Raw genomic sequence first — 27449 nt, 5'->3', positions numbered from 1 at the left:
TTTTCAGGACCAAGGGTCATTGCCTGTCGTCTGGGGCGGACCGGAGGCAGTCTGTGTGAGGAGAGGTGGGAGCAAACTGGCTGGAATTGTCTGTTAATTGAATGCCAGTTTGGATCACACAGATGACTGAACTTGGCATTATGATGGAGAAAGTTTGTGTTCACCAACCGAACCGATTCTGCTACATCACACAGATACACAACCAAGTCAGTTTCTTTTTAGGATGCATGATAAAAAGAAGGTACACACAGACCTGTGGAATATTTCTGTTGTCTTTCTACAAAACAGGGAACATGAGATGAGTCATATCAACAGAGCGACACAGCACCAGAGTATTTAGCATAATGGATACTTTTAATGTGATGAATTGTGCAATAAGTATAAACACATATAATGAACTGAAGATAACGTGCATGCCTATTTGGAAACAAAAAGCTGTCCTGTTTGGTTAAAAGCAAGAAATATCAATAAAAACAAACAAACGTATTTCAATTAAAGGTAAACTGTGCCGAGGACCATCGTAGGAGAATAACAAAATCAAAATGCATATAAAAAATGTTACATTTTTAGTTTGACATTTTAGGATTTTTTAAAAAACAGCTACTACAATTCACAACTTAAGGCAAAACATGTTGATAACTCAAATGTTCCAAATACATGTGTTTACATGCATACATGTGCACACCAAATTATGTTTATGGGATGTCAGGAGTATTACTGCATGTGTTAAAAAAAATAGTTATTGAAAGCCTTTTGTGGCACCAGCTACATGAATTCTGTTTTTTGCCTCTAGGTATGTCACCAGGCAGCGTTGGTTGAGTCTGAAGACTATAAATTTAAAAATAAAAATAATCTGGAAAAAAAGCTCACTAGACCTCTGTGGAACTCTGCTAGCGGCTCCGGGGCCACATTAGCCGTTACTAGCAGTGATCGAACTGTCGGCGTTCAAGTTGCATTGTGGGAAAGGATGAATATGCTTGGAACAATTACATCCTTGTAGTTGTACGCCTCCACCAACCACTCAAGTTGTAGCTTACATCAAAACTTTCCAGACTTACATAATCTATGTGGTGGAGACTTTGAAGGAATTTAAGTTTTTGGCTAAACTTGAATGTTTTACAGACATCTTCAACTTTGCAGCACAGAAGATCTAAACAATCAGCACACTTTTAAGATTAGTGTCACCAACTCTGTATCTGACCAAATGTCTCCCCTTCTGCTCCTGAGTTACGGTGTTGAATAGTGGCCTGAGAAGCATTTTGCAGGACAACACGATGTCACAGTGAAGTTAGTTAGGAGTTAGGTGTCGCGCTTAGTATAGGAATTCTTGAATTATGGATAAAAATGCATTTTGTGAAGTCACAGTGACCTTTGACCTTCAAATTCAAATCAGTTCATCCTTGAGTCAAAGTGGACATTTGTGCCAAATATAAAGAAAAGCCCTCCAAAGGTAACGGAGAATTAAAATCGGACAGATGGATGGACAACTCGAAAACATAACACATATCGTCTGTTTTGTCTCAGTCTGTCACATACAAACGACGATATGTATCTCTGATATGTTTAGTTTGCTTGTGTTCATGTTTATATTTATGTAGGCACTGTCAAATCAAGTCAAATTCCTTGCAATGAAAATTGTCTGGCAATAAACCTGATTCTGATTCTGATTCTGATTGTGCTGCATCGATTTTCTACTTTTTTTCCCCACAATGAGACGCACTGTATGACAGAAGTGAAATCAGATTAGTACTTTTAGTATGTAGGATTATATATATACATATATATATATAAACATTATTATAAAAAAGATTAATGAGGTTGTACCAACAAAGAAGTGTCCCTGAAATACTCATGAAATGTGTAAAGTTTGCGAATGATAAAAAACGGTGTCTTTGTTGTCACAGATTTGTTCAATTCAATGACATCTTTGCACCGGAATTTGCTGCAGGTCTGTTCATCATTTACCATCAAACCGCGCTGGGTTCCCCCATCATAATCTTCTCATTGTTTGCCTCCGCACGACTCTGCGGCTTCACCTGTGCCCCAAAGATGACCCGTTTACACAACGTGAGGACTGGCTTGTGTGGTCGAGCCTGGCGCAGATCGCTGGATGGTTTTGTCATGTTGTTGGGGTCCTGAGTATTAGGAGGGAAATGCAATAAAATAGCAACATGAAACATCATTGAGAAATTTATTTTTTTTAAATTTGAAATTGACCGATTAGAACGTTTAAATTCACCCACCTTACACAGTCTGACAAAAAGGAAAATTGGGATGCATATCAGAGGCGTGATGTTAAGTAAGCCGGCCAATTTTCTGCCCCAGGGGCCGATAACATAATCGTACACCATCAAAGGGTATGAATCTGTCAGGTCATACATCATTGTGACCTATGGGACAAGAAATGATCGAGTTAGAGGGTTTGGTGGAAAAATATAAATAAACAAGTTCAGTAGAGTACTTTGTCATGCAAGAAAAAAATAATAACCAATAGAAAGAAGTGGAATTAAAGCTGTATAAGTGATTAAAATCTAATTCTTTGCAGTAAATCTCACACACTGTGTGAATGCATGAACATGTCAGGTGGGGAAAAAATTATCCAGATGTTCGACTACTATAAAATGGTTACTTATGTATCTTGGATTGTAAGTGTACAGTAATCAACCCCTGATTTGTGTAGCTTAAACTTACAAAAACACCAGCATGCTCCTTTAACTCGACTCCTAAGATTGAATACACCCGCTGTACATTCTGATCTTGTACTGATGACGCAGTGAAGTGTGTTTTTAGAACAGATGCGTCCACATTTTCACCTCTTATTCCCCATATGTGAGCTGAAGCGCCGACACTGATATGGCCAAAGCGAAATATGCGAAACACTCAGCGGAGATAGTAAAAGCCAGGAGAGAGCGGGACAGGAAGAAGCAGAGATAAGGGACAGCAAAAGATCTTTGTCCAGAAGCAATGTGAGGTAGAAAATAATGAATACAAATGTAAACATTAAGGCAGATGTGACGCAGGTGTGAGTGTCTCACTCCACAGATGAGCGGCGTGATGAACAACCAGCAGTACTTCAATACAGGGAACGGTCGGTACCCGATCATGTCCTCAATGTTGTCATAGAAACGGTCCGCACCTGCAAAGTCATGCACAAGAGGTGTTAGTCGATCAAAGGGCACAAAATGGTTTTGTGTTTCAGGGAACATATGACATATGAGGCTTCTCCTTTCCTAAACTTGTCAATTATTATTTTTTGACCAGTAGTGGAAATTATTTTAAAGATAGTGCGACTTATTGTTGCTCATTGAGGAATTGTTCGGTCGGCGTAAATCAGATATACTGTAAATCCCAGTGTTTTTTTCTTAGAATGTTTTCGACGCCACTGTGTGCACAAAATTGCTGGATAAATACTGTATATGAATATTATTATTATTATTATTATTATTATTATAGATAGTGTGACTTGTTGCTGCTCATGGGGTAATTGTTGGGTCTCTGTAAATCATGAAAAAGTCATTGAGTGTGGTTTTCAAACATTTTGTAAAACTATCCGTCTTTAAGTTGTGTTGTGTATCCTTGTTGTGAATTCAGTATTGCAACTTTGTGTATCTAAATTAAAAGCTCTGTAAAAATAGAACTAGTTCTACCACTACCGATCTTAGAAATACAGCATTAGTGACACAATCTCAGAATACTGTTTGAATGTAAACAACAAACACTTGATCTTTCAACTCACAACAGAGAATAAGCATGTTCATGTATAGGTAAGCAGAGAGGAAAGAGGCCCCAAAACCAACCAAAAGCCTTTTTCCAGGGAAATAAAACTCCAGAAGTAAAAATCTGGTGGTTCAAATGAGGAGGAAAAAGAAGAGACCAGTCATTAGTTAAGGTGGAGAGGTGGAGGAGGGGGAGGACTGAGATGGAGATGAGAAAGCTGCTCACCGTGAGCTGCCAAAGAGAGGAGGAGAAGAGAAGAAGTATAGAAAGAGGAGGCAACATATATGAGATCGGTCAGGTGCGTGACCTGGCTGATGGAACAACAGCCACACAATTTTTGCAGATGCACAAGAGCACAATACGTTGGCAAACCTATTTAGGAAAGCAGACACAGCTCCAAAAACGATACAGTAATCGACCCCTGAAAGTAACCACTTTGACATGAAGAAGGGAGGTGAGTGGCATCATTTAAATTTGAATGAGGAAGTTTCTCCACACGGAACACAGAACTTGGAACTCAATCCGCGGAAACAGATCAATATCTCACTCTGCATCAGTTCAGAGTAGATGTGCAGCTGGAAACTTAAGGCCCCTACACATGATGCCGAAACGCGCCGGCCTTTCTATTAATTTCCAATGGAAGAGGCGGTAGCGTCCAATGTAGCGGCAGCACACAAGGTTGCAGCGCGCACCACTCGGATATGCCTCTCTGACCTAGTTGCTGCTGACCTTTCAAAAGCGCAACCAGTGAGATAGAAACTTTGAGTGTGACGTTTACGTTTCCTAGGCAACCAGAGAGCGACATCAAGCCGGTTAGAAAGATGGAGGAAAAGCTTATTGTGTGTCCGAGTTTCTCAAACTATTTAATGTTTCACGATCTGGGAAGAAAACGTAATGCTTGGAGGCTTATAAGCAGTCACACCAGGTTTGTAAATAAGCACTTTACGGGATTTGGCCAGGATTCTCCTTGTGTAGTCGTTAACTAAAGCACTCGGGGCGGAAGTAGCTCAGTCCATAGGTGACTTGGCTGGGAACCGTAGGGTCGCTGGTTCAAGTCCCCGTGTGGACCATGTATGGAGTGTGGACTGGTGGCTGGAGAGGTGCCAGTTCATCTCCTGGGCACTTCCGAGGTGCTGTTGAGCAAGGCACCGAACCCCCAACTGCTCGGGGCGCTGGTCACTGGCAGCCCCCTCGCTCTAACATCTCTCCGTTAATTGCATGTATAGGCCCTGTTTGTGCATGTGTGTATTTCGGGTCTGTGTGTGTAACACGTATAATAATAAGAGTGAAAAAATCCAATTTCCCCGTGTGGGATTAATAAAGTAATTCTTCTTCTTCTTCTTCTTCGACAGATGGACCCAATGATGGTGCGCAAAGTTAAGTCAGGGATCAGGAATGTTGATAGGATTCATTGCCTGGGCACCATGAATAGTTCATGAAAAAAGAGAAGCTTTTTTTTTTTAAACTTCTGGAAAAAAGTAACAAATGTGCACATAGAGGAAACAAATGGATACCGGGATTCTATGACAGAAACAGTGATGTTTATGTTGTGAAAAACGTATTCAAAATATTCTACAACAAAAGTGAACGCAAGAGGACTGTGTTTTCTTTCAGTCTCATCAAAATGTCCTTTTTCCTTTTGTTGGTAGAGCTCTTTTAATGCAACTCAGGATAAAAATAACACACATAAGATTTTACAGAAACATTGACGAGACAAATGCTGCTGTCGGAATCGCATACTATCAACAAATACTTGAGTGGCTAAATCTGATACCTTAAAGCAAAAGGCTTCAGTTATTTAAATCTATTTATATCATTAGAAGTTAGTTAACCGCTTGTGTGTTGAGTCGTTGACTGATGATAAAATGACATGTAGTTAAAAGATAATGGCCAAAGACATGGCTTACCATAAACCCAGCCAATGATAATGGTCTCAAAACAGGCAATGAGGAGGAGAGTGACTCCACTGACACCGTAGCTGTCAATCAGATGGAACAGGGTTATCCCTCCCTGAAACATGAGCAGAAAAGCACAAAAATAAAAAGAAAGGTCTGCACTTTATTTTTCCCTTTACAGCTATTTCCTAGATCTGTGACCCACCGGAGTGCACAACATTCCCACATTTGTCTTACATAATACTATATATACTGGTATACATAGTATATTAGGTGTAAAATATACTGTTCATCCTATCAACACTTTTAACACTTTGATTTTGCCCTATGTTCCCTTTTGTTGTATATAAATAATAATAAAAAAACAGCAAGGTTATGCTTTATTTGAGTTAGTTTGTTCATAAAGTTTACAGCGCGTGAGGCTGTCTTAAGGCTTTGAACGAAATGCTGATGTTAAGCAGGTAGGTTTATCCTGCTCATTATCTTAGTATAGCATGCTAATATTTGCCAATAAGCACTAAACACAAAATATAACTGCTGATTTGAAGGTATTTGGTCATTAACTAATGTATTACAGGTCCCATATTATGCTCATTTTCAGGTTCATACATATATTTCGGGTGTCTACTAGAACATGTTTACATGCTATACATTCCCTTACTCCCTCTACTACTTACCCTGGTGACAAGTGGCAGCCCCAGGAGGAAACAGACAACAGCGATGACCAGGACCAGAATCTCTCTGCGGCCTCGCCTCCTCAGCTGACGTGGGAACAGGTCTGTGATGGCTGTGGCCATGCTCTCCACACACACAAACTTTGAGGACACAACCAGATTAGCTTATTTGTGAATATATTATGATGCTGAAACACTGCTCCTGTTGCATGATGTACCTGTGTGTCCAAGCCCAGGAAGACGATCATGACGAAGAAGAGCACTGCCCAGAAGGATGAGCCAGGCAGCAATGATAGAGCCTTTGGATAAACTATAAAGACCAGACCAGGACCTGTAGAAAGCCCATGAACACATCCGTCAACACATGAGAGACAGAGTTCTGTAATCCTCAAGATCCGACCCAACCTGTCTGGCTTGAGACCGCTTAAAAATGACTTCTGAAACTCAAGGGGTCCAGCTAAATATTGAACAGTGAAAAATCATAACACAAAATCTTCTGACCCCTCACATTTCCCTTGTGACCCCAGAATGGGAACCACCGTTTTAACACAACTATTACAAAATAATTAAAACAATACAAAAAAAGAGTATTTTTAAACCGTAGGAATGCTTTCGATAAAAAAAAGGAACATTCATGTAAAAATCCTTTAACTGTGCATGATCACAAGATGCCATCTTGTGGACATTGTTGGTTGTTGTTGCCATTCCATTTGCTGTTTCCAGCTTCTCAATGTGAGTATTTTATGCTTTGTCATGCATGATAGTTAACTGAATAACTTTTGGTTGTTGGTTGAGCAAAACAAGGCATTTGAAGATGTAAAAAAAATTTTTTTAATTAATAACTGGCAGATTAATGGAAATTGAAAAAAAAATCTTGATTTCAACTGTTTCAGATATTCCAATACCAACATTTGAAAGCTGTCAAATGAAAGATGCAGATCTCGAAAAAGGGAGGAATGAACTCACCGCTTGAAACAACTTCGTCAATCGAGACGCCCATGTCAGAAGCCATGAATCCCAACACTGAGAACACAGCAAAGCCAGCAAAGATACTGGTGGCACTGTTCAGGCAACACAATGCCAAGCAATCCCTACAACATATCAAGAACAACAGTCTGCACTGTCAAAGGGTACATGAGCGTAAAACTTTAAATGTGATGATGTTATAATGTGATGATGTGATGATGTGCTGTGTGCGCGGCAATGACCTGTAGCAGTTGTTGTTGTATTTGTTGTAGCTCCCCAGACCAGTCAGTACCCCCTGACACACTGCGTACGAGAAGAACACCTGAGTCCCTGCATCGTGCCACACCTAGAGTGGGTAACAGATTGTTTTTTTTCTTAAACATTTGCAGGACCTTGTGCAGAACTGTACAATAACAAGAGTTGTGCTTTACGCCAGAATCAATTTCTGATACAATATCTGTGATCATGTGCTGACACACAGTACACATACAGAATTTGCATCTCCCTCTTTTATGTTACTGCACTCACTGTATTTAACTGTACAACTCATCTCTTTAATTATCGGACTCTTGACTACTTAAAAACAAAACAAAACAAAATATAAATATCTGTTCTCATTTCATTTCATTTGCCATAACAACCTAATTGTACAGTGTATATATCTCAGATTGTATTTTCACACTCACTTCAGATTGTTTACTTGATTGTTTATTATTTATTTGTACTGTATTTTATTGGCTATTTATTAGCTACTTTAGATTTATCTTAATTGTATTTTATTTGAATCTTTACTTTATTTTATTTCTACTTTATTCATCTTTATGGCTTGTTTCTACTGTGCACGGAGCATTGGAACGAAAGAATTTCCCCCCGGGGATCAATAAAGTATTCTGATTCTGATTCTGATTCTGATTCACAACTATGAGAGTGGGCGTGCAAGGCATACACATTCTTTGCATGTTTGTGTCCGTTTAGTTTGGTGGGTGTCGGGGTATTTTTTGGACTTGAATGTCCTTGCAGACATGTGTTCCAACAGCATCTGGTTAACATTAAAGGCACAACAGCACTTCGTCTCGCCCAGTAAAAGATAGAGCTGGCAAGGCTCCAAAGCTATACACAGGCCCCTACTCTGGCCCCATGGTGGTGCTGACTTATTCCCAGCCCCAGGTCAGAATTGGACGCCTCAGTCTGTGGCAGAAGACCTTAACATCTGACACCGAACAAAGAGGAAATTGTTACGTCTTCAGAAGCATGCGTTTTATTTTGAGTTCCTCTTGGCTCCTATGGATACAGATTCACACATGCACACTGACACATGGAGAAAAGGAGGCATATTCATACATTAAACAGACCACAGATGTAGGCCAGGACTCCATTATGATTTCCTCAGCGGTTCAAGCGAAAACACTTGCATGCAAAACAAAGACTTATTAGAAACATCTGCTTTCAGATCTGTGTTTAAGAGCATCAAATTGCATTGCACAACTCTGGCCCATTACTGCTTTCATCTGATTTCAGCATTCTCCAAAAAAAAAACATTCTCACAGTCGTTCCCTTTGCTTCCTTCCATGAGTACACGCTGAGATTCCCACAATGGCTCAGAGCTGATGATCGGACATTTCAATTGAGTTGCATGATGCATTCAAATGTACAACACAAGCATCCCAGATAAACAAAGACTGGAAAAGAAGTGCGAAAAAAACCACTGTCAAAGTAAACATCTATTCACAACTCACAAGAATGTTCATTCAAACCATATGCATGCACGCACATTCACATGCTCACAGAAGAAAGGGAACAGACTCCCCACTTCGACAAGGGCTTTTCTGAGGGCTCACCCTCTGGTGATTACATTTGACCCATGAAGAGGAAAGGGACAGAAAGAGAAGCGGGGGAAGGGATGGGACAGTCCTTTACTTATGTCGCTGTTCTTGTCAGCAACAGGGGCACTCATTGTGCTAAGGCATGCATCCAGAAATCGCTCTGGTTAATTTTTTTTTTTAATCCCCTTTTCAATTTAGAAATGACATCATCAATGAATAAAGGACCTGTCTGCTACAGTGTGCTTATTTTGATGTAAATAAAAATTAGTCATTTTCAGTGATGGTAAATTATTGATTTAAGTTTCATCTTAAAGCAAATCATATTTACTCTTATACGGTAAATAGACCCTCAAAATGTGTCCGAAATTCCCCGTTGGGGTGACTGTTTTTACTCCTGTGTGATGATGTTACTGTATACTCAAGGGGGGAGTTTTCTTTAACAAACTTCTCACTGAAAATGGATCTTGGTTTGTTTTTCTTGTTAAGTCTCTGTCTTGGGACCGGAAACAAGATTCACGACAAAGGGAAATGGAGGGGGTAAGAGAAGAACAGGCCACTGTATTCATCCAGTGAGAACAGAGATGAGTCTAACAGAGAGAGAGAAGTTTTGAGAGAAAAAAGAAGCAGATGATGCTCTGATGGGTTGTGTCTCTTTTGGCACACGTTAACTTTAGTAAATACAGAGTTTCTCAACCAAGCATCATGTTTGTAATGCTGAATTTCAAAAGCAAACATTGCTAAGTACAGTTGATTAGGACTGTGGGTTCTTACGCTTGGATCAGCCAGCCTTCTAAAGTCAGGGATGAGGTAATATTTCAGTCCCTCCCCGGCTCCTGGGAGAGTCACTCCACGGATGAAGAGGATGAACAGCATCAGGTAAGGGAATGTGGCAGTGAAGTACACTACCTACACACACAAAAGGTAGGTTATTCCATGAGCACACTCAAACTCTCACTCTTTACCTGCATCAAGTGATTTTAAGCAACGGAAATACGCAGAGAACACAACACTGTTTATTATAACATTATCAATTTGATATTCTAACATGACCGGTCGACTCAGATTGTTAATAAATGAATCACATACTGTATTTTCCTTTATTACGTCAATCATGTGGGAGTAAAGGTAGACAGAAAGGCTCGGAAATGAGCTATAGCAGCGATATGATTGCAACCTAATATCAGGGACGGTACTGCACATGTACATTTTGTGAAAGGTGTACTTACCTTTCCTGTGGATTTGATTCCCTTAAAGATGCAGAAGTAACAAATAATCCAAGCGAGCAGGAGACACAGAGCCAGGTCCCAGTTCACCGGACCCAGGGACATGTCAGATGATAGCCTTAACATACGGATCCTGTGGGAAAGAGATCAGCAACTATAACAAATAACACTCAGGATGACGGATGTGCAATGCATATAAACAGACTTTGCTCCTCATTTCAAAAGCTTTCTCCACTGTGAATAAACACAGCCCACTGCAAATGCTTCATGAGTGCATTGAAAGCAATATTTCCTTTACGTGTGTCCATGGAAGTGGGAAAAACAACTCAAACACAGCAAAAACAACCAGATGTCAAAATCCATCTTGGGTTATTGGCTGGCATCAGTTTATATAGAAGCTGCAGGGAACAGAGCACATATTGTTTGCATCATGCAGCGCAGTTGTACGCAGCTTTCCCAACATCTGTTCTCACAGTCAATCAGGAGGACATCATGTGAAGAGCAGCAGTCATATGTAGAAATGAGAAAAAAATAGAGATTTTTTTTTAAAATTTTATCCTTAACATTATGTTCACAAAGCATGCACACAGTCAAGACGACCTCTTATCCAGGAGCATTCCTCACTGATAGCCAAGAGCGCCACCCAAAGCAAAGCACACTGGGGAGGATGCTATTACTGTCAAAAGTTGTTTTTTTTCATGTTCAAGAAGATAAATGTATGTGCAAGGGTCTGCTTCTCACTTCCAGAACTCCTCTTCCGCTGATCTGCCCTGATAAGAGTCATACCCATTCCTGGAATTAGAGAAACAACAATAACAAAAAACACAGGTAAGTAAGTAAAAAGAGTTATGAATGAATGAATGAATGAATGCTTTATTTCAAACATATGAATAATAAATTACACTTGAAGCACTAGTCATTAAAACCCTTTGTATGCTTGAAAAGGAGCAGGAAGAAGCATTAGCTTATTAATTCCTACCCCTTCTCCACTTAGTATCTAATACTTTAGGTTTTCTTACTTCCTGTGTATCCTGGTTTTTTTGTGTGTGTGTGTTTTTAATACGCTCAACAAAACAAACAATAACCAACAAACAACACAATAACCGCTTGTGTAAAAATAATAAATGACAAAATAATAAATGACAAGTATTGCAACTTTTAGAACCCTAGTGTTTGTCAGACCCCTCTTTTTCCCTGTACCTTGTGAACACCATCCGTTTGTACTGTTGTTTGAATTTGCTCATGGTTGGACATTGTCTGAGCTCCTCCGCTAGTCTGTTCCACAGTTTCACTCCACATATTGAAATGCAAAAGGTTTTTAAAGTTGAGCGTGCGTACAGATGTTTTAGATTCAGTTCCCTCCTCAGATTATGAACCCCTTCTCTCGGAAAAAAACATGCTTTAATATTTACTGGTAAGTTCAAATCAAAGTAGTCTAAACAAGTATATATTTTAACTGAACAGATCATTTATCGACCATTTAAAAGGGGTTTAAAGGGGTGTTACTATCATTGATTTTTAATCAGTGTTATTTAGTTTTTTCAGGATTTTGTTACCCTCAGACAGCCTTGGTAGCTGTTGCTGCGTTTACAGTCTTTATGCTAAGCTAAGCTAACAGCCTGCTGACTGTTGCTTTATATTAACCATATAGGCTACATATGAGCTACTGCATATTAGCACACCACTATGACACACCTTTCAAATAGTTGTATGTTCTCAGCAATGTTCAATGTATGTTTCCCTGGGTAAATATGTTGAAATCACCAACAGCTTATAGCCTACTGATTTTATACTTTGTTTTTGTTTTTTTTGTTATACGTTTTCTTGACTTGACATTGACATCTCCACAGTGGCTGAACTGATTTTTACCATTCAAACTGTCTATGAAACATTCATGTACCATCATTCTTTTGCAAATGGTGAAAACAGCAGTTACAATGTCAATTTATATGAACAGATAGAGGCGATTCTACGGTCTGTTTGGGCTCTACGCAGAAACGCACGGGGGGGTTGGTTAAACTGAATCATCCACTGTCACGATACACTGAGCCCTGAGAACACAGGACCCTGGGATGAGCCCTTCAGGATCCCCTAACATCCCGTTTTTACGTGTCAAACTGTGAAAAATTGTATATTCAAAAAAACATATATTTAGACAACAAAACTACTTATGTTATGTGAAGGAAAACACTGTGGTTTGGGTGAAAATAACATTTTACATGCGTTAAGGCAGTTGTGTGAATGGAATTGAAATTCTCATCTAACTCAGAGCAAAAAGCATATCAAAGTCCAAAGTCTAACTATTTGTAAATTTTTCTTCCATTTGACACCTAACTTGCCTGTTCAACCACTATTAAAGGCTTGATGAGTCACTTCGATTTATTGTCTATACTTTTCACACTTAAAACTATCCCAAGGAAGCAATAAACTGTTGTTTTTTTAAAAGCTCTTTTTACAGAAACAGATGTAGGGACCTCCTGCTCTGAACAAATGAAAGCCTGGGTGTGTCCCAAAGCTGCTACATGTAAGCCATAAATGCTCCCATATTTCTTATCACTCTTTTTATGTATCAATAAATATGATGAATTTCAGTATGTGTCACAAAATAGCATAAAGTAATAGTTCACCTGGATTAGCTTGACAATATTGACAATAATTGACAATGACTTACATGTAAGTATCGTTCTCAAGGTCATAGTCCTGTAGGGTGACGTTGTGTAGGAACGACCAGTTGGAGCCAGGTCGAAACATATCGGGGTTGGCAAAGACGCCTGAGCGACTGTGACAATCATCTAAGAGTTTGAGAAAAGAGAGACGATGGGGGATTTGATGTTGCATGCTTCATAATGTTAACAAAAGTGTGCAAGAATTCGTCTTGTCTTTCTTTCATGTCTAGTCTTTAAGAACGCAATAAGCACACTGTTAATCAAATACAGATGTGTTTAAACACGCCAGCATGGATTCGTCACAAAGCATGCCTGCACAAGTTTAGTTCAAGAAATGTATACAAGAAATTAAATAAAGACACAGAGTAAAGACAAAATCAAAAACAAAGAACATGGCTCACCAGTGTTCCACCAGTTGCTACATACGGACCAAGGCAACGGGCTTTGGAAGGAGTGAAACAGGTAGAAGATAGCCCAAGCCAACACCACGATGTAGTAGATGTTCAGATAGGCCACAATCACTTGGGCTGCCATCCCCACCCCTGCAGACATCATGATACACATCACTAATCTTCCAAATCAGAAACTCATGCAGCTAATTACCAAGCCTCATTGAAATCTGTCTGCTAGCGTTTCTGATTATTTGTAAAAGAAAAGGTGCTTTGTAATAAAGACATTGCATGACATCAACAGACAAAACAGGGGTAAAAAGCCATAATTAATGGCCATTTTAACCTCCTTCTCCTGCCATTCCCACTTTACCTCTGCTTTTGAGTGGCCTCTGTGTCAAACAATAACAATAATACTAGTAATAATAATAATAATAATAATAAACCTTTTTGTATAGCACTTTTCAAGATCACAAAGTACTTTCCATAGACAGCATTTAGATAGAAATGAAACACTTAAGAACAGCTATATAGTGTATATGTATCACAGTTAAAAGTTAAAAGTTAAAATCCGGTGGTTGGACAACATAGCTGTATTGAGCAAACAAATGGACTAGTTGTCAGGCAGAAAAGCAAGTGGAAAAATAAAGAATTTAAATGCAAAAAAACTGTATAAACAGATCCAATACTAACTGGAAGACTGTTCCAAAGCTGGGGTCCCACAACAGCAAACGCTTACTCACCCTCTGACCTTAAGCTGGCCACAGCTAGCTAGACATATGCCAGGGATCTGCAACCTTTACTATTAAAAGAGCCATTTTGCCCCCTCTTCCACCAAATAAAATTTGTCTGGAGCCGCACAACATATTTGATGTCACAGCTTATAAATGTTTATATATAGTTACTGTTGACAATTTATTCCTAGTATTACCTGTCCTGGAAAATTTAGTTTGTTAATTTCTCACCACATATCAAGCACACAGGTAAGCAAAGCAAATGAATATGTCCACGCAACACTATTTTCTTCCGAAGTTTTTTGGGGGATTTATCCGCGGCTAGCATACCAGTGCGGGTCACTAACTCAAGATTAGCCACCTGCAGGGAAAGGCGCTGGGCTGTCGACGTGGATGTGACGCATATTCTAGTTACACGTAATATTTTTGAAAAAATCACCTTGAACTCTAAGATAACAGGTGTCCCCTTGTCCACTGTCCAAAAAAGACGTTATTTACACGTTGTTTAAATCATTTTTTGGCAAAGCTACAGGGAGCCACTTAAAGGGGCTAAAGAGCCGTATACGGCCCTAGAGCAGCGGGTTGCAGACCCCTGACATATCCTGTTACGTAACACCAACGACTGAGGGGAAGTGCATCTGCAAGCATCAGTAGAAATGTCTGTCTGCGGTCTGTGTTATGCCTACATTGCCACTATATTATGCAACAACTACAGCTAATCAGTGCTGCTTTGGTTCCCCATCTCCAAAACTGAGATATACAGTGTACAGTGTACAAAGTGGACCATTTTACAAAAAAATACAAAAATGCTGCATCAAATTCTAACATTGATCATAAGACATCTAGAACATTAAAACGCTTAATATGAATATCTTGTGTAGTGTATTCCGGCATGCAAGAAGGGATATTTTTTTCCATAAACAATGAAGAGAGCACAATCAAAAACATGCATTCCCTGCATCAGCTGACTCCTTCTTGAGTAATTCTACAAAAATCAGTCCAAGCCTTGTTTTTACCCTCAAACATGGGGCATATCTTCCTCCAGGCGGTCACCCCGCCCTCACTGGTGTACTGGCCCAATGCCGTCTCCAGGAAAAACACAGGGATGCCACAGAAGAAGAGGAACACAAAGTAAGGGATAAGGAAGACACCTGCAAATGTCGAGGGAAGGAGGAAGAGTCACTTGTATGTGATATAAAGCAGAGGTAAATATTTGCATGTCAACAGATGAACACTTATTAAAGGTCTCATATTATGCTTATTTTCAGGTTCATACTTGTTGTATATTTTGGGGTTCTACTAGAACATTCTTTAATGTTCAAAAAAACATTATTTTCAGCCTGCATCTTTTAACTTTTAGCAGCCATGTATTCTATGGTACAGGAAGCAAGAATCCCCTGTATGTATGCAAAACCCAGTGAACCTCACCTCCTCCATTCTTGAAGCACAGATAAGGGAAACGCCAAATATTCCCGAGGCCAATGATTTCTCCAGCCATGGAGAGTATGAACTCCGTGTTGTTGGCCCATTTCCCCCTTGGCTGAACCCCTTCCTCTGGAGCCCCTTTATCTGGTCCTGAGTCTCCGGCAGGAGCCCCTGTAGCTGTTTCCTCGGCCATGGTCTCTCAGTCTATGGCATGCATGCACACATAATAAACACTTGAGAAATGCAAATGTCTGTTATGTTCTCTCCAGCTATTGTCCATACAGGGGTGCAGATCATGGGGGGGACGGGGGGAGGGACACGCCCCCCCATCTTTTCTGAAAAACAGGAATTGTCTCCCGCAATAAAAATACCCTTAATGATTCAAAATTGAACAAATGTATTTACAGACTTTGATTCACATAATGGGACACATAATGTTTGACAAACATATTTCTGACTTTCTGTCTCCTCCACTTCAATGCAAATGGATGTGTAGTTTCTTACACAGACGTTGATCATCAGCAGGCTTTTAAAAAAAAAAGTGCTTCATATTTTTGATTTTCATCCATATCATTTAATCATGCATAAATTAGTCCCATACACTGAGCGTAAAGGAAGATGGTGAGGAGACCTGGGCCGAGTTAAGTAAGCAGTGATACACAGTGTTGTCTGTCCAGGATAAATACATTGTGATTAATTGTGGATTTATGAGTTGCTTATGTGCAAAAGAGTAATAATCACTTTAGTGCCCCACCCCCCAATCTTGACATCGAATCCGCACCCCCCGTGTCCTCGCAGAAGCCTTTAAAGTCGAATTGGTTGTTTTCATTTGTATCTTAATAGCTCACAATGCAAGTCCCCTCTGGTTAAGTCAATGCCAAACGACTCTGGCGAAACCATTAAACTCCCAAATGCCATTAAATGCAAACGACTTCGAATAAATGAGTCGCCAAACGTCACGAAGAACTCGGGCTTAATTGAGGTACATTTACAAGCATCTGAAAAAGGGATTTGAACGCATCTGACTCACCCGTGAGCTTACAGCGGTCGCCCACTCGCCGTCTGTAAAGTTCCTGGACTGGCTGAGCAAAGTTTGAAGAAGAGCTTTACTTTAAAGATGGGCGTGTCCTGATGGATACCACACACGCACACACACACACACACACACACACACTCACACACACACACACACACACACACACACACAAGCTGTCCAATGCAGAGTAGCCTAAAATACAGTATTTAGTTTTGAACTATTGTGTTATTGGGTTATTATTAGAATATTATTACAGAGTGATGCATCATATTTTATGAGCAGAGCGGTTTTGTAAATGCTGAATCTATAAAAAAAAAAAAAAAAAAAAAAAAAACTACTACAATGGTAGTGGAATGAAAGTAGGTAAAATATTTCCCTCAGAAAAGTAGGGTTAGTGGATTACATAAAGTAGCATACAATGAAAAATGTTTGTTTTCCGGTATGGTGTCTGGGCGGACCATGAAGGCCAATGTATGTATAGAGAATGGACTTTGTACTTTTTTTTATTTATTGAAAATGTACAAACCAGTACAAAGAAAATAAATTAAATCAATCATTTTTCGTTTAAGGAGAAATACAGTTTATTTTCAAATAGTTGACACAATTGGGACGTCATTTAGAATATCGTGGTTTTCTTTAATTTGCAAACTTTAAGGACTTGACGTATACTTTTAAAATGTATTTAAGAAAATTGGAGGTGATTTCAGTATTCTATTTTTGTGGATGAAAAACTGAATAAATAAATAAATACATGCATAAATAAATAAATAAACAAAGGAATAAATAAATACAGACATAAATAAATGCACGAATAAATAAATACAGACATAAATAAATGCATTAACTATTTAATAAATGCATACATACATAAATAAAGGTATAAATAAATGTTTTACACTTATTTCTACATAATTCTACCTTCATTTATGTATTTCTGTGTCCATATGTTAATGAGGTAGAAGGTCCAATTTGGTCATTCATTTATTTGTTCATTCGTTTATTTTTATTTATTTTTTTTTTTGGTTTCTGCATTAATGTATTGAGACAGGGGGGAGGAGTTACATCAGAATGACGCATTGACGTTTAGAGCGTGACGAAACAGGAAATAAAAGTAAACAACGGGCATAGGAAGACGGAACTGTTATGTAGCGTCAGTCATCGATTGTTGTTTGGTTTTTTTGTTGCGTGGGTGATAATGCATGAAGGGTTTATATCTCCACAAGGACAGGGACCCAGTTAGAGACAGGCTGGAAACCGGTAAGAAACACCCGTTAGAAGTTGAGCAGAGTCGGGTGCGGAAGGTAGGCGCTAATGATAGCTAACAGTTAGCTTCATATGGCAATTTCCTGTATTATTTGAATTTGTTTACAGGATGAAATGCCCTCACGACCATGGCTTAAAAACATCTCCTTGACGTTAGGTTCGTGTCACGAATAAAAACATCTCCTTGGCCCCTCCCATACCTTCTCTTTCAGTTTCCTATTTGCCTAAATTGTGTTCGCGTGTGTTCACTTATTCATTTCAGATTTAGCCATGTTAGCCATCAGGTCGTCAGAGGAGGAGTCCACTGAGATGGAGGAGATGGACACCTCAGAGCCCAACTGGTGCTGGTTCTACTTGGCTGAGTGTGGAGTGTGGCATATGTTTGAGGTAGTTCACAGGACATGACAACTTTACACATCACAATAACATTACAGTCCACTGTGATCCCAGCTTACTGACTCTCCCTCTGTCACACCTGGGTCTACCTGTGTGTAACTGTGAGAGTCTGCAGGCTTTAACTGTTGCAATGTCACAGACTAGCTCATCGTCTTTGTTGGACATCTATCAGTCAATCAAATGCCCATTTGTCTTTGGCTGGCAGTGGCAAATGATAAGAGATCCAGGGTTTGTACGGGTGCTGGTTTGAAAAGTGCTTTGATTTTGAATTAAATGCTTGAAATTGAGAGGGCATATATGATATAAAACAGAGAAAAGAAGATCTCCATAATTGAGAGACTGAAAACAGCATTTTCTGTCATTTTTGCATAAAAAATATTTTGACAATTAACAGATTATCAAAATAGTGTGTGATTATATTTCTGTTGATCTGTCAGTTGACTCATCATTCCTCTAATGTCAGTCTATTTACCAACATGAAACATTGGTTTCCTTTTAATTTGATACCCCTTTTGTTGAAAACTGTCAAACTAAAGTAATGTTGGTTGTTTATAGCAGAATGACATCAAATTGAATGTGATGAAAAAGTGCAATAATCAGTATACTGAATGTACTGTATACAAATATGTTGTTAACCACAGCTGTAAGGTGCTAGAAGTGCATGAAAATGCACCTCGGAATGCTTGAAAAGTGCTTGAATTTGACTTTGGAAAAGTTGTAGGAACCCTGGAGATCATCACTGTCAATCCCATTGTATTGTTTATTTCTAATTACCTTTATATACAAGTGAAACATTAGTGGAGCTTCAATGATTAGTCAATTAAACAATCAGTCCATAATTGATTAATTGTTAAAGTTATTCTTCAAGTCAAAGTGGCAAATGTCAAAATTTTGGTTTTAGACTGTTGGTCAGAAAGAAAAAAAAACCAGGATGACTTCACCGCTCTATGATGGATATTACTAAACATTAGACCAGGACTTCAGCTAAATATTATTTACATTATTAATTAATCTTAAAATCAATTTCTCAATTGTTTGTCTATGAAATGTTAGTGCTTGCTTTCATGCTTTAATGTCAAAAACACATTTTTGAAAACCCCTGATCATTGTACTGCCTGTCTCTTTTTTTTCTTTAATCAGTCTGCTCTGATTGGTCAGCGTTTCCGGGTCCTGCGCATCAGCGCTCTTAGCATCTCTCCACCGTTATTGTTGTGTGTACACTGTACGGAGGTCCTGGCGGCTCATTTAAAGGCACATTTTTTTTAATACAGGCTGTGCGCATTTCTCTGTGGATTGAGCGTTTATATACTTTCAAAGTATTTATATAGCACCGCGACCTGATTCATGAACAGAAAAGGCACGGAAATCTCACTTTTTACAAGACTGGACCTTTAAACCTAAGGTGACATCTTCAAATTGAGCCCAAATTCAATTTAATTTACTGTCACATACCACAATTCCAGAAAATGCTTGTAACAAAGAAGCTGGAACTAACAAGCGTTTGCTTTTTAATGAATTGTTTATTTAAATAGCTGCCAATAAACTTTCTGTTGATAAACTATTTGTTTCAGGCTAATTTATGTGTCTCAATTTCCCTGTCAGATTGATCCCAGTGCAGCCTGCTCTGTGACTAGCGCTCAGATTGAGCAGTGCTACAACAGGAACCAACGAGGTGTCATGGAATTCTACACGGCCAAGTACACCTACAGACTGGACTTCTCAGGTAGGATGATGAGTTATTTAAAGTTAAACGAAAGGTACCACATCAGACAGTATTGTTCATGGAAGTGAGTTTTTTTTCTGTGGCTCTCGTCTCTGTTGAATTCCTCACCAGTGATGCGACAGATAAATGTAACGACAGGGAAGCAGCGGCCAATCAAACGCTCCCTCCACTCTGCGACTGGATTCAGGTAAGATTTGCTGGTTAAATCACACATTCAGAGAACGTTTCTTTTGTTCAATTCATCCCTTCATCTAATAAAGAAAATACACTGGAGCGGGGTGCAGGATGTGGTTGGGAGTAAGGAAACCATGCTTTAAATGAGAGGCCAGGGTTCAAGAAGGCTCGGGAATCCATGTTTAGTCTAAATTCCTTGCAGCTCCACGGGGAGATGTCCTGCTGTTGACCCTGAACTTTAGTCTCTCCAAAAACGCTAGCAGGCACACATACCTTAGAATAGAGGTTCTTTCTTTATTACATGCTTTCTCTTAATTAGTGTGTTGACATAATTTAAATGCACTCAGTCTTATACTGCTGTAACAATTGAATGACTAAATGTCTTCTCTGTCTTTCACTTATTCCGTCAGGTTTATTTGTGATAATCTTGCCTTGCCTGTTCCATGTCATTGGGAGAGAATCAATACGGATGAGCCTTATCAGGTGGGTTAAATATCATAACACATTACTGCGACACACACCACCTAATTTGATACACACACATGTATACTTGTACAGCCGTCTTTCTGTGGAATTAGACATTTTAGGAAAGTGAGGACGGTTTTGCCGGCCCTCTCTTTTTCAAAGGGCCTGTTCAGGGGTAAAGACTTGGTTTTATGGTTCAGGTTTAAATCAGGATAAGGGTAAAGGTCAGGGTTAGGCATTTAGTTGTGATGGTTAAGGCTAGGGTAAAGGGCTAGGGGAAGCATTATGTCAATGGTTGTTCTTACAAAGATAGATGTGCGAGAATGGAACACACACACACACACACACACACACACACACCCCCACCCCTTGATGGTACTTGGTAGGGCTAGCATGTTACCCTAGAGGAGTCCGATTCTTCATTCATTGTTCCTAAACAACCTCAATGTTTCCATGTTATATTTACAATAACATTAAAAATCATGTTCTCACTTTGCGTTTTTTTTCTGGTCTTTCTTTATTTCTTTTTTACATTACAGTCAAGCTTCGACAGTGCAGCTCACCATTGCTTTGACAGCATTACCCATGCGTGATTGTGTTTTTGCAGCTCATCCAGCTCGGAAGAGACACCTATGAGTTTAAAGAAGTCGCCAGACTGTATGAAAGGACTATGGATCATCCGATCAAATCCATCCAGAGAATTCAGAACCTGGACTTATGGGAATTCTTCTGCAGGTAGATACTCGTTGTATTGTTGTGAGTGGTCTGCATGATGTCCGAAAGTGCTCATTTGTGTTAGCGGAGAGTTCTGCTGTGATTTGAGAATTTCCCTGCTCCTACTACAGACAAAGCTTTTTTTAAATCAACGTAATGAAACCTAGTTGAGAGCATTCTCACCTTTACTTTGATGCAACATCTGAAACCACACTGAGTAACAAAGTGATGATCAGTACTCTGTGTTGTCATTCATTGGTTCTCCCCTAAGGAAGAAAACACAGTTGCGAAAAGTCAAGCGCACATTGGATATTGAGGAGCGAATGCTGTTTCACGGCACAGGACACAGCAACATACAAGCTATATGTACATTTAACTTTGACTGGCGACTGACAGGAAGCCATGGCGATGTCTATGGCAAAGGTAGATTCTTCTGTGTTGTGATGTAACATCATGAAGCAATTCCCCCCGTTTTTGGTTCTGATTTTAACATTTACTCTATTTTTTTTGTTTGTTTTTCTTACCGCAGGGAGCTACTTTGCCCGGGATGCCAAATACTCGAGTAAATTCTGTCACACCACAGGGAAGCACAACACCACCCTGCAGAGACACGGACTCACCCCACCAATATTTGCTAGTGAGCCACCCTACAAGACCATGTTCCTAGCCAGAGTGCTTGTTGGAGAATACACAGTCGGTCATCCTATGTACTGCAGACCTCCCTCCAAGGATGCCAGCTTCACAAACTTTTATGACAGTTGTGTGGACGACATGGCAAATCCAAAGATTTATGTCATTTTTGACAGCAATCAGATTTACCCAGAGTATCTGATTGAGTTCTACTAACGCCCAACAAGAAGACATCTTTTTTTTCATTGGAGGCTGGATCTCAAACATGGAAATATTTACAGAATAAGCTGACAGGATTAAATCTTGAAAAAAGAACTGGCTCGAGGAACATTCCTTATTTATTTCAGTCAGACCCAGTGCCTAACTTGTGCATGGGTCATTTAAAGTGCCTTCGGGGAAATTGGAAAATCAAGAAGACAATAAAGACTTTGTGTAGTTTGTATGCTGTACGGTGTAATCGTGGACGGGCCCTTGTGGCCGGAATATTTCTGCAACGTCGAAAGGATGAAAACACTGACTAAAGCTCAGTCTTTGTGGCAATTTTGTATTAAATGCAGAAATATGTGCTTGCTTGCTCAATATCTGTGCACAGCTTTTTAAAATAAGAGTGGCACTTGCAGCCTGTAGGTCATAGGTGATGTTCTGCCATCGGCCACAGCCCCTCCTCCACATCCACAGTGCCACGCATGAGCTTATTTACAAGTCATGTAGACATGATTTCAAATACGACGAAACCAAAAACCACAACTCGTTCCTGCTCACTCATTCAGCACCGTGATCTGTCGGTTCAGCATCTGTGTGTACCTAGTACAACGTATTATGTAGGCACGGATTTCCTTTCTTTTTTTTTCTTCAAAAAAACGCTTCTACCTCTGCATTTTTTTCATCAGTGCACTTTCCCCCCTTTCCATGAAAGGTTTTGTAATTGTGTCACAATGACATAAAATTGTGATGTTGTGTTCACTTGTGGTCCTTGAGCAATATGTTTATGTCTATATTTTCTGACCAATGACTTCAATCTTTAAAGGTCCCATATTGTAAAAAGTGAGATTTTCTATTTTCTTTTGTTTTATTATAAAGCAGGCTGAGGTGCTATATAAATAGTGAAAGTATGAAAACGCTAAGTCCACAGAGTAATGCACACAGCCCGTATTCAGAAACTGTGCCTTTAAAGATCAGAACAGACTGGACTTTTTCTGGAGGGGGTCTTTAGTCAGACAGACGGTGAATACAGTTATATTGAGACAGACAGTATGAGAAAAATAATGTTTTATTTTGAACATTTAAGTGTTTAAACATGTTCTGGTAGAAACCCAAAATACTAGTGTGAACCTGAAAATGAGCAAAATATGGGACCTTTAAAAGACTTGACAATCTCTGAGGTTGGATTTTGCATAAGTTTGCAACTGAGTTCATTCCAGATCCGTTCTAGCATCACATTTGACTTAAAACCATCTGAGTGTGATGTCACCACCTGCTAACATGTTTCTTTAAGGAATACGCAGGTTATCTTTGCACCTGGTGTAAATTTATATTAAAAAATGAATGTAGCCAGCACATGTATAGTACTGTAATGAAAATTAACCACAACATGTAATATTGCTTTGCTGTGTGCATTCGTTGAATTCACTGAATGATTGCGTGCGTGTCATTTTGAGCAAGGCAATTAAAAGGAGTCAGATTATCACATTTGCCACAAGGTGGTGTAACAGTACAAGGATGGATTTAAAGCAAATCTTTGCATTCCCCCAGTAAATGCAGACAAGTGAAGAAACAACTTGATGTCTTCAGTCATAACACTACAGCTCTCTGTGTGTAGGGGTGTATCGGGCTATATGTGTGTGTCTGTAATTTGCACATGTTACAACTAATAAACTTTTAATCATAATACATTAGTTCTTTTTGAAGGCATAAAAGAGAAAGTCATTGAGAAATCATTTTGTCACATGCTGTTTCACTGCAGTGCCAGCCTGCCTCAGAGGTGTGGCTACATATGACGTACAAATCAGACACACCAATGTTACCTTCAATATTTACCTGAACAAACCAGAGAGAGAAAGGCCAGTTCAAAAAACTCATTGATTTGTCAGGACAATGTGGGGAAGTGAAGAAGTGGAACGCATGGACACACAAGACACCCCGTGGTGTTGGTATTACCTGGCAGACTGTGCAAGGTGGCACCGATTTGAGGTAAACGATTAATATTTCTTAAGATCACTATCTGTCATTACCTTATTCATCTTTTACTTTGCTAAAGTGTATAGAGCCGAATGAGGTATAGCTAACCTTGTTACATTAAACCGGCAGGATGACCCCGATAACCCCTTCAGAAGTGAGGATATCGAAAAATATTACAGAATAAACTCAAAGGCGGTGTTCAATACATCATCATCCGACTGTCACAGCAAGATTGATTTCTCAGGTACTGCATCAGACTGCATTTTCTTGTTCACATTAAGTCTTAATTTACCTGTAAAGTTGACATGAATTCTGTGTTCTTCTACAGCAATGTTACAAACCGACCCCATCACAGGAAGGCAAAGAAGAATTCTACGGGGTTACAACATTGAGAGAAGGTGAACTGACGTTTAAAACCCATAAACAATTGATTTACACTCACAGCAGTGAGTCGCTGATAAGTCAGTATGGTTTCTTGCAAAATGAAAGTGATACCTATGTAAACTAGTTTCTCTTTGCTCCCACAGTTGCCCCTGCTTCAATGCTTTTCCTGTCTTCTGGGAAAAGGTTGATCCCACTTGTCCATATCAGGTGACAATGACACCATGAATTTATTGCAAACTATAAAGCAAGTTGTGACAAAGGAAGTATAAGGAACAGGCTTATAAATCAATGCTTCTAACACACACAAACCCAGTTTAAACCACAGTAGAGTTAGCATTAACATTTTAAAAATGTTTAGCAATTAGCTAGCTGGAAAGAAACATATATATATATATATTAAAGTTTGACTTTTTTTCTGTTATCTCTAACATTACTTAGTCACAGTAACTTGACTAACTAACTATTACTGTCTAACAAACAGTACTATGAGTTGTGTAATTAGCATTAGCAAGCAGTCTAGTAGCCCCATCTTGTGCCTCAACCCCTTTGGTATTAGCATTACAGTCGAGTAGCATCCACTTCTGAGAAATTTTAACATTATTTTTTATTCAAAAAAATCAAATAATTGAAAGTAATGTCAATATAGACAAATATAACTAATGAAATAAAAATTGTGGATCGAGTTGTCTAAATTGCGCAAAGGCATAGCCTACATTACCATCTAGCATATTTGTTGGTGTACGAAAAAGGAATCACACCTTTTTTAAATGGGTTAAAAATTGTTTATTATTGTGATGGATTATTTTTCCATTCAGATGGTTAAAGGCATTGTTGGGTATTTATCTTTAAGAAAAACTGATGCTTAGCCCTACCACTGTGAAGCTTATAGCCTTCACAAGAGGCATAAACTAGAGGTAACTGTCTAGCATGGTAGCTAATGGTAAAATGGTAATAACTTGTAGAGAATGTTGCTGTGTAACCAAATAATTTTTGCACAAAGTCAGACAAAGCCATAATTCTAAGGTCACAAAATGTCACAATATTCTACTTTTTATTATTTTCTACTTTCAGTAGCGGGAACGTACCTATGTTCCTCGGTCCTATGTTCCCCGCTTTGTATGTGACCGGGGAACATAGGACCCTTTTTTTAACAAAAAAGGTCTGATGTGGCCTGCTTTTCACAGAAGAGGTCTTATGTTCCCTGGTCTGTTCATTTTTTCCACAATTAGTGCTGAATTCCCTGGAAAATAGGCCTATGTAGACCCTAACACTACCCCCTAACCCTGCCCCTCACCCAAACCCTAACCCTAACCCCTAACAAAATTCTGAATTAAATCCGTAAAGGCTTATACGACCGGGGAACATGGGGATGACCCCTCAGTAGCCTATGTTGATTAAAAAAAAAAAACAGACAGCCACTGGGAATAAAAAACTACAGTTCAAACATCTGTTTTAAATGTGTGTTTTCAATATGTTTTACAGTTAATCCCTCTGAATGAACTCACCCCTGAGTATCAGACTGTGTCAGAATATGTGAAGAAAGATGGGCTCTTGGACACATCCATTGTATCAATCAGCAGGATACAGAATTTGGACCTATGGGACATATATTGTAGGTAGGTAGGTCTTTGACTCCTTCATTCCCTTCATCATTCCACTTTCTATGTAATCAAAATGGTCCTTCTCTTTATTTGTGTCAAAGGAAAAAGAAGCAGTTAATGAGAATTCACGGTGTCAAAGAGATACAGGAGAGAAGACTCTTTCATGGGACAGATACCAGGAATGTTGACAGCATTTGCAAGTATAACTTGGATTTACGATTATCTGGACAACATGGCAGCTTGTACGGCAAAGGTGAGGTAAATGATTGTGCACCGATGTAAATAACTGTTAATGTAGGTCTGGCTGACCTGAGTTTCTTTGCTTCTATTTAGGAATATATTTTGCAAAACATGCAACATATGCGGACAGGTACAGCTCGAGCAGCACAGATTCATTGCCACTGTATGGTGGAGAAACACGAGGTGTACAGGGTGACTACACGAAGATAATCTTTCTGGCTCGGGTGATGATCGGAAAATCGACTGTCGGACAAGCTGAATTCCAAAAACCTGATCATGGAAGTACTGAAAACGCTCACTGCAGCTGTGTGGATGATATCAAACACCCCAATATTTTTGTTATTTTTGATCCAAATCAAATATACCCAGAGTATTTGATTCAGTACAAATGAAGACAACAGAGGGATCTTGAACCTGTGCAATATCAACATCTACCTTAAACTGTCCGGGTGAAACAGTGCTCAGCATACTGTAACTCTTGGTGGCTTTGAAGATATTTTTACAAACTTTTAAGTACTCTCCATCACTCACAACATTTAAATCCCGTCTAAAAACCTTCCTTTTCTCACAAGCCTACAACCTCCCCTACCCATAACTTCATTCACTCCCGGCCTCTCCCCCCCGACACCCCCCCCATCCTCCTTCCGCTCTCCTCACCCATTTCAGCCCCTCCCCTTGACCCCCCCCCCACTGCTCTTCAATCCATCCCCCCACCTCTATTGTTGTACCTGTTTCTGGCTATTTGTCTGTACCACCATTACCCCACGCCCCCTTCGCCTTGCTTCCCTGTCATCCTTGTCATCCTTGTCTCCTGTTGTTTATCGTCTGTATATATTATATGTTCTACTCTGTAAGCGACTTTGGGTCTCTGAAAAGCGCTATATAAATAAAATGAATTATTATTATTATTATTATTATTTTTAAAGCAGGCACTAGACCCTGCAGTCAAATGAATGAAAGTTATGTTTACATACACTTAGCTATTTTGAAAAAGAAAGCAGTCCCACAAATGTTACCAGTGTCATTATTTAAAGTACTGTTTTTAAAATGCAATATTACAGGTCGACTTTTGTCCCATCTGTTTACAATAGAATTACATTTATTTCCACATAAAGCAAATTTCTATTTGCTCT

At 39.3% G+C, this 27449-nt stretch overlaps 3 protein-coding genes across 3 annotated transcripts; 2 read left to right on the top strand and 1 right to left on the bottom strand.

Moving 5' to 3' along the window:
- Nucleotides 1-342: 342 nt before the first annotated feature.
- Nucleotides 343-16583, bottom strand: LOC310962816 (sodium- and chloride-dependent betaine transporter-like). The gene is made up of 16 exons (XM_083935406.1): nucleotides 16543-16583; nucleotides 15516-15716; nucleotides 15104-15238; nucleotides 13366-13506; nucleotides 12970-13090; nucleotides 11040-11090; nucleotides 10302-10431; nucleotides 9847-9981; nucleotides 7495-7598; nucleotides 7253-7377; nucleotides 6505-6617; nucleotides 6290-6427; nucleotides 5625-5727; nucleotides 3036-3136; nucleotides 2244-2390; nucleotides 343-2135 (listed from the first exon to the last, which is right to left on the bottom strand). The coding sequence occupies exons 2-16, from the start codon at nucleotides 15703-15705 to the stop codon at nucleotides 1968-1970; spliced, it is 1902 nt and encodes a 633-aa protein (XP_083791532.1). The 5' UTR covers nucleotides 15706-15716; nucleotides 16543-16583; the 3' UTR covers nucleotides 343-1967.
- Nucleotides 16584-17673: 1090 nt separating this feature from the next.
- LOC310962858 (protein mono-ADP-ribosyltransferase PARP11-like) lies at nucleotides 17674-23673 on the top strand. The gene is made up of 9 exons (XM_083935461.1): nucleotides 17674-17849; nucleotides 17920-17968; nucleotides 18074-18198; nucleotides 19810-19930; nucleotides 20042-20117; nucleotides 20515-20587; nucleotides 21177-21304; nucleotides 21555-21706; nucleotides 21813-23673. Exons 1-9 carry the CDS (start codon nucleotides 17748-17750, stop codon nucleotides 22127-22129), a joined length of 1143 nt encoding a protein of 380 aa, XP_083791587.1. The 5' UTR covers nucleotides 17674-17747; the 3' UTR covers nucleotides 22130-23673.
- Nucleotides 23674-24007: 334 nt separating this feature from the next.
- Nucleotides 24008-26708, top strand: LOC310962570 (protein mono-ADP-ribosyltransferase PARP11-like; the record flags this gene model as incomplete). Its single annotated transcript, XM_083935074.1, has 7 exons — nucleotides 24008-24103; nucleotides 24221-24335; nucleotides 24420-24489; nucleotides 24619-24682; nucleotides 25958-26091; nucleotides 26178-26329; nucleotides 26410-26708. The coding sequence occupies 7 exons, from the start codon at nucleotides 24008-24010 to the stop codon at nucleotides 26706-26708; spliced, it is 930 nt and encodes a 309-aa protein (XP_083791200.1).
- Nucleotides 26709-27449: the final 741 nt, after the last annotated feature.

This window comes from Echiichthys vipera, assembly GCF_963691815.1.
Source record: "Echiichthys vipera genome assembly, chromosome: 20".
Taxonomy (NCBI): domain Eukaryota; kingdom Metazoa; phylum Chordata; class Actinopteri; order Perciformes; family Trachinidae; genus Echiichthys; species Echiichthys vipera.
The sequence above is the reverse complement of the archived record's forward strand: the minus strand, read 5'-3'. Positions and strand labels throughout refer to the sequence as shown.

Excerpts from the sequence above, each read along its gene's own strand:
- LOC310962816 (XM_083935406.1), bottom strand. The coding sequence starts at position 15,705 with ATGGCCGAGGAAACAGCTACAGGGGCTCCTGCCGGAGACTCAGGACCA. Across the intron at positions 15,239-15,515 it reads GTGCTTCAAGAATGGAGGAG|GTGTCTTCCTTATCCCTTAC; the intron begins GTGAGGTTCACT and ends CGACATTTGCAG. Across the intron at positions 13,507-15,103 it reads GATATGCCCCATGTTTGAGG|GGGTGGGGATGGCAGCCCAA; the intron begins GTAAAAACAAGG and ends TGATGTCTGCAG.
- LOC310962858 (XM_083935461.1), top strand. The coding sequence starts at position 17,748 with ATGAAGGGTTTATATCTCCACAAGGACAGGGACCCAGTTAGAGACAGG. Across the intron at positions 19,931-20,041 it reads CTACAGACTGGACTTCTCAG|TGATGCGACAGATAAATGTA; the intron begins GTAGGATGATGA and ends ATTCCTCACCAG. Across the intron at positions 21,305-21,554 it reads TTATGGGAATTCTTCTGCAG|GAAGAAAACACAGTTGCGAA; the intron begins GTAGATACTCGT and ends TTCTCCCCTAAG.